This window comes from Theropithecus gelada, chromosome 14 (genome assembly GCF_003255815.1).
Source record: "Theropithecus gelada isolate Dixy chromosome 14, Tgel_1.0, whole genome shotgun sequence".
In the NCBI taxonomy this organism is placed as follows: Eukaryota; Metazoa; Chordata; class Mammalia; order Primates; family Cercopithecidae; genus Theropithecus; species Theropithecus gelada.
In genome coordinates this window covers 88265390-88273082 of record NC_037682.1, presented here as the reverse complement: position 1 = coordinate 88273082, position 7693 = coordinate 88265390, and the positions used below count along the sequence as shown (strand labels likewise).

General features: G+C 36.3%; 1 protein-coding gene across 1 annotated transcript in view; it reads left to right on the top strand.

Annotated features, from left to right (window-relative positions):
- The window catches only part of CCDC82 (coiled-coil domain containing 82), a 31609-nt gene extending 26753 nt beyond the window's left edge, over positions 1-4856 (top strand). The window contains exon 9 of the mRNA XM_025358335.1: positions 3928-4856. Coding sequence (XP_025214120.1) covers positions 3928-3993 — 66 coding nt within the window. The 3' untranslated portion in view covers positions 3994-4856. The remainder of the gene's footprint in view (positions 1-3927) is intronic.
- The last annotated feature ends 2837 nt before the right edge of the window (positions 4857-7693 follow it).

Sequence of the window (7693 nt, the reverse complement as noted above, 5' to 3'; positions counted from 1 at the left end):
AAAAAAAAAAAAAAAAAAAAAAAAAAAATTTTTTCCTAGGTTTTCTCAAAAGATTTCCTAGAAACCATGGAAGTTTATAGCCAATATATTAACCCATTTGCAGCTTTTTGTGCTGTGATGAAATTTCAAAATTTGTCAAGTGCTCTGACATTTCCCATCCTCACTCTGTCTGTCCCTCTCACTGCGCGCCTTTGAGTGATAGCACTGCATGTGCTTTGTGATGTGTGCTGCCTTTAGCTACAGTCTGGTAGTCACAGTTATTCTAACCCTTTAGAATGCCTGGGGCTCAGTGTTACTTGAATGCCATCTCCATGGCACTTTCTGCTCATATTTCCCAATTATGTCAACCCCTTTTTTTGCCTTACACGTACTATTTGTTCCTGTCTTTCTGCCTCCAGCTTGTATTCCACACCTTACTTTTTCCCTTACCTGCTTCTTCAGCCATTTTACTTTAATTATCTCAGGATGTCTCAGCATGTCTTCCCAAAGACATGCCAACTAGACTGACTCCATTCTTTTTGTTCTTCCTTCTAAAGGTTGAACTAGGGTGATCTGTTTTTAATGTAATGATACTAAAGGGGTGTAGGAGCAACTTGAGTTTAAGAAAAGGACAAATAATAGGAAAATTATAATAAAATGAAAATATTTGATAAACATAGTTATGTCTTATTCTAAAGAAGAGTTCAATAACATACTCTAATATGGTACTGGCAAAATTCCAATGAATATTTGTTCATTAAGAAGAAAGTGTATATGATGATGGGATTTCCTGGAAAGTTGAAGATAGGATTGTTGGGATTGGCTGGTGGATGCATGAACACCAGGTAGTAAAGAAAGCATGTCAATAGAAGTATCAAGGGCCCATTCCTACTGTAAATACTGTATGTAAAACTGTTACAAGTGACAGTTGTATGTAAAGTAAATTTTAAATGTATTGATAAATATTGTCATATACATAATAATTTAAAATTGTAATTAGATATCCCTTGCCTTCCTTAAAGGCTTCTCATTTCTTCTCTTTCCTTCCTTTTTAACTTTTTCCCTTGCCCTTTTTTTCCCCACCCCTTAAACTGATGTTTCTCAAAACATGGCTCTAAACTACGTATGTCAGAATCACCTAGAAGTTTTTGAAAAATGTATAATCCCCTAGCCTCATCCCAGATATATTGAATGACAATCCTTGTGAATGTTAAACATCCAGTATTTTTAGCATTGGTGATTCTTAAGTAAATAAAAGTTTGAGAATCACTGCTAAAAAGTACCTGTTAACACTGAATTCTGTCCTCATTCTTTCAAAGTTTCCTTGGCAAATCAATTCCCTTCTGAGTTCTAGTTGCTACTTCTGAGTAGAAGATTCCAAACTCTTCTTATATTCTGACCTCTTTCCCACACTTCATTTCCACAGTTCCAACTGTTTTCGTCAGTAGGTTCATCAGGTGTTGTAAGAGAGTAGTCTCTTCACTATTAAAATAAGTAGTCTTCAGTATTAAAACCCTCCAAATTTTTAGTAAAGAATTATGAGAGCAGCATCTTTAGGTGGAGAGGATGGCAGAGTAATACTAACTGCAATGTCTGTGAGTTTCACTTTCCTTTTCAAGTTTTTATTTATTTTTTTCTTGCCACAGCTGCGTCCTAGTCACACCATTTAAATCTCAGAAACAGCATATACTATACTATACTGCTTAGAAGTATAGGCTTAAGTATTTACTTTGCCTTACTAGCAGTAGAATTTGGGAGCAAACTGTTTTATTTCTCTAAGCCTGTTTTCTCTCTGTAAAGTAGGAACTAAAGCAGTAATAATAATTAGGGTTTTGATTGTGGAGATTAGATGTGTAACACATTTTAAGCATTTAGTATAGGACCTAGCAATTAGTAAGTGATAGATTAATCTTAGCTGTTACTTGCAATGAAAGCAAGGAAAGGGTTTCCTTCCTCCAATCTTAGTATAGCTCAGATAGATTTTAATTGTCCTAGGTGTGTGTGGTGGTACACAGCTGTAGTCGCAGCTACTTGGGAGGCTGAGGTGGTAGAATCGCCTGAACCCAGGAGTTCAAGGCCAGCCTGAGCAAGATAGTGAGGCCCTGCCTCTTAAAATATTTTTTTTTTAATTTTTAATTTTCCAAAAGTAATGTAATAAATAATAAAGAGGATATGAAGAAAGGTAATATGAAAAGCATAAAAACAGTCAAACTTTTAAAGTATAGGTTTCTAATCCTAGAGTACTTTACTTGTATCTAATAAAACCTACCTAAGTACTAGGTTGAAGAAAATTCCTAACTAGTCCCTAAGATATTTCCCCTTCTGTTAATGTGCTTCCATCTTTCCTTAGAAGGAGATCCAGTGAGATATCATAGGGTTGTAAAAAAGAGTTTCATGGCCTTCAATGTCTAGAATGAAAATGCACTTCTCACATTCCCTTCTGTAGGTCCCTATCACCACAAAAGTCAGGGTCACCAGGATCCTCTCTCATTTCACTGAAGATAGAAACAGAGTTCATAAACAGAGTCAAGAAACTAGTATGTCATTAATCCCCTCACTGAAGTAAATACTTTGAACTCTATATGTCTGAAACTGAAATCATGTATCTCCTTCCCTCCCACAAACAGCCTGCAAAATAACTCTGCCATTATTCTACTCTGTCAACTTTGAAATCTCTAAATCATTCTTGACTCCTCTCTTAACTTGTTCTACTTTGTTCTTAACTCTTCATCTTCATTGCTATCACTCAAATTTGAGCCCTCATGACCTAAATTGTTGTCACACACCCATAACTAGTTGCTGAACTATTCTAGAATGAATATTTTACCAATTTTCTTAAAATACACCTTAGATCAGTTCAGTCCCCCGCTCCAAAACCTTTAGCAACTTTCCATTTCCTGTCAAATGATTGTTCAATTCTTTAACCAGTATTTTATAATTTTTATTCTCTGAACTCAGTCTCTTTGGTTCAGTCGTAGCTCTCTCTGTTTTCCTAAAAATACCTAGGTTGTAGTCAAATCCCATGTTTTCTTGTCGTGTCACTTGGATGGACTATTGTCTCTTACTGAAGACTCTTGCCACCAACTCTTTGCCTACCAAATCTCTTTTTCCAGGACAATTTAAATGCCACTCTTTGCTGCTTACCTCAACTAACCATGACCTCTCTTCTCAACTCTCATGACAGTGTCTGTACCTTTTTTGGCACTTACTACTGATTATTATTGGTGTATTACTACTGAACTCTATTCTCCTTAGGGGCAGGGAAAGTATTTTTTTTTAAATATTGTACCCAGACAGTCATTAGCAGAGCCTTTGATATGTATGTTCAACAAACTTTTTATTAAGTTATTGAGGTTACTACATTTCTACTCTAAGCATAATAATAGAAAAATTATGGCCGGGCGCGGTGGCTCAAGCCTGTAATCCCAGCACTTTGGGAGGCCGAGACGGGCGGATCACGAGGTCAGGAGATCGAGACCATCCTGGCTAACACGGTGAAACCCCGTCTCTACTAAAAAATACAAAAAACTAGCTGGGCAAGGTGGCGGGCGCCTGTAGTCCTGGCTACTCGGGAGGCTGAGGCAGGAGAATGGCGTAAACCCAGGAGACCGAGCTTTCAGTGAGCTGAGATCCGGCCACTGCACTCCAGCCTGGGTGACAGAGCGAGACTCCGTCTCAAAAAAAAAAAAAAAAAACAAAAAGAAAAAAAAGAAAAATTATAATTTAAAGCACAGTTACAAAATTAATAATATTCACTTTGATCTCTTTCTAGTGCTTTCTGTGAGTTAGAAATGCTTATTTGAAATTAAGTTCCTGTTTATCATAAAAAGATTTTTGTTCATGATTACCGTGAAATGAACTTATCTTAATTGTGTCTGTAGTTTGCAAAGGCCCAGTTTATCTTCATTGCTTTGAGTAAAATAACTAGCTTTTCTATTGTATATGCAGAAATATGGTCAACTTGAAGAATATCTCAATTCTGCGGATTACTTTCAAGGAGAGAAGTTTGACTGAATTGTAACACATTTCCATCAGAGAAGATTTTTTAAATTCCTGTAAATGTGAAGATCATGATTCTTGTTTTTCTGTATCATGTGACATATTTATACATTTTATCTATATCTTCGTGGAAAAATATTTTGTTTAAAACATAATTATCTTAATTCCTGTGAAATGGCACTCTACACTCTAAACTTTTATCTGATGTACATAAAAGCATTATCTTAATTTTTAAGTCTGTAAATATATTTTAAAGTTACATATTAATGGCTTTATAATAGATGACTGTCAAGTGAATGAGCTGTTCATATCCTGTCAGTTCAGTCAAAATATGTTGTATTTTAAAAATGTATTTAGACTAATATTTACATGTAGTTTTACTGAATTCCTGTCCTTTTACAGTATTGATTTTCACTGATATATTTTTTACTGCTATCATCTGAATCAGTGGACCATGGAAGAAACCTCAATATATCATTCAGTTCAATCCCCTTGCTTCAGAATCAGATCATAGCATATCTATTCGAAGTAGAGGAATGCTTTTTTCCTTTTCTTGAAAGTTTCTCTTTCAAATAGATTTCAGGCCTCCAGAGTCTTTCAACCCTCACATTCAGGAATAATTTTATATACATTTTCATGCTTTGTAATGTTCTTACTTTTTTATTCAATTTTGTCTATATGTGGATGACTAAGATGTATTTTATTTATTTTTATCCATAGCTTTTTCCATATAAGTATATATATCTTAGGGTCAGAACTGCTAAAAGAGACAAACTCAGCCAGAAGCACTTGGAAAGCATATTTTGGTATCTGCATTGCTTTGCACATCTAAATTTTCCTATAAAGTAATAAAGTAAAATGGTTGCAGAGTGAACAAATGAACCCTGTCTGTTCTGTATTTTTAATTCTTAAAAGTGATGTTCTAGTAGGATCTATTCTACTGTGGAACTTTAGATACTTTTTTCTTAATGGAAGTATTGGTTGAACTTGGATTCATCTATTATGTGACTCATAGCATGGACCGTAATGTACGTATCCATAAAAAGCTACGTTAAGCTCATATATGGAAATTAGTTAATATTTTCTACAATTCATTTCCTGAAATTATCCATATTATTATTGTAAACAAATGGGGTGGAAAGAACTCACAATGTGGTGAAAGTACTGATGCTGATGTTTAATGTTTAATGAGGAGTGCATACCTCTTTCAAACATTGTGAAATGGAAATTTCACATATCTGTATTTTTTTTTTTTTTTTTTTTTGAGATGGAGTTTCTCCCAGGCTGGCGTGCAATGGCATGATCTCTACTCACTGCAACCTGTGCCTCCTGGGTTCAAGTGATTCTCCCACCTCAGCCTCCTGAGTAGCTGGGATTACAGGCATGCGTCACTACACCTGGCTAATTTTGTATTTTTTAGTAGAGATGGGGTTTCATCATGTTGTCCAGGCTGGTCTTGAACTCCTGACTTCAGGTGATCCACCCACCTCAGCTTCTCAGAGTGATGTGATTACAGGCATGAGCCACCGTGCGTGCCCTACATCCCTACATATCTGTATTCTTATTCATATTTTCCTGGCATATGAGAAAATAATTCTTAACTAAATTCCAGGGAGTAAAAATAAAGCCGTTATTGAAAGGTGAAGATGAAGGGACAGTGTCCCCTAAAAAAAGCAAGGCAGAGTTAGAAGTGATAGTCAAGGAGGAATGGTAAAAGATCACAAATGATTTATAAAAAGGAAGGCCAGAAGAAATGAAAAAAAAATGATCTCTAAAGTATCTCCAATTACCTAGAAGCATCAGTTATCATATGGGACATTACAAACAAGCTTGAGATGACTGAAGAGTAATCTTAAAATACATCTCTTACTTTTAACAGCATGCAGTTAATTTGTAAATTAAGGTACTAATAATTCCAAGGACTTATCTGGATCAACTATCTTGCTGGCTTGAAGCACTTTTCCTATTGGAACAGCTCCCTGTTGATCATAAAATGCTTATAGGTAGTTTGTCTGATGTCTAAGGTCACTGCAACCAAGCATGCTACTTTGTAGGAATCTGGAAAATACAAGAGGCTTTTAGGTTGTGGTAACATCAAAAGAAAGGCAAAAAGGCTGTTAGGAAGTGAGAATTAACATGTATTAGGGGGTAAAAAGCAAGTAGTTCATAAGAAAATGGAAATGTTGAAAAATAGAATTAACCTTTACAGATATTAGGACATATTATTTTATCATTATCATCATCATCACCATCAATATCATTGATTCAATAACAACACAAAAACAGTTTTTTGTTTTTGTTTTTATTTTTGTTTTTTTGTGACGTAGCCTCACTCTGCCGCTAGGCTGGAATGCAGTGGCGCGATCTCACTGCAACCTCCACCTCCCGCAGTTAACTGATTCCCCTGCTTCAGCGTCCCGAGTAGCTGGGACTACAGGCGTGTACCACCACGCCCAGCTAATTACAAAAACAGTTTTTAAGCTCACTTATTTCACATATCATTTCACATGACTATAAACTTTTTAGATTTGGCCATTTATTACTACAGCGTTAGGTGCTTTAGTTTTAGGTAGCTATTGATAGCAGAGATGATGAGGAAGACAGAAATGGACAAGTAAAAGGGAAGAAATTCTAGAAAAAAATCACAGAGCTATACAGAAGCTTTAGGGTTATGAAGACAGGGAACAAAACCATAAGACCAGAAAACACAAGGGAAAAGAAATGTCTATTGTACAGGCGGTTGGATGCAATTGGCCGTATTTCCTGACTTCTCTGCTCATACTCAGATGAGTAGATCTACATAGTACTCATTCCTAGGAGGTATTACAGGGCTTACTTAGACTCCAGAGTGTTCACTGAGGGATAATTAAACTGCAGTCTTTGAGCAGCTTTGAGTTACTTTGAAGATAGTTTGGCTCCCCCATAACTCCTTTCATACTTGCTACTGAGGCAGCCAGACTAGTGATTAAGGTTGAAGTCAGTCTTTCTTCTTCAACTTTTATTTTAACTTCCGGGGTACATGTGTAGGATGTGTAGGTTTGTTACATAGGTAAACGTGTGCCATGGTGGTTTGCTGCACAGATCATCTCATCACCTAGGTTTTAAGCCCAGCATCCATTAGCTATTCTTCCTAATGCCCCCCATTCCCCAACCCAACCACCAACAGGCTCCAGTGTGTGTTGTTCCCCACCATGTGTCCATATGTTCTCATCATTCAGCTCCCACTTATAAGTGAGATGGTGTGATGTTTGGTTTTCTATTCCTGCATTAGTTTGCTGAGGGAAATGGCTTCCAACTCCATCCATGTCCCTGAAAAGGCCATGATCTCATTTCTTTTTATGGCTGCATAGTATTCCCTGGTGTATGTGTACCACATTTTCTTTATCCAGTCTATCATTGATGGACATTTAGGTTGATTCCATGTCTTTGCTATTGGGAATAGTGCTGCAGTGAACATACATGTGCACATCTCTTTATAACAGAATGATTTCTATTCCTTTGGGTATATACCCAGTTATGGGATTGCTGGGTCAAATGGTATTTCTGCCTCTAGGTCTTTGAGGAGTCACCATACTGTCTTCCACAATGATTGAACTAATTTACACCAAAAATTAAAAAAGCATTCCTTTTTTCTCCACAACCTCACCAGCATCTGTCATTTTTGTTTTGGGGTTTTTTGTTTGTTTGTTGCTTTTACGTAATAGCCATTCTGATT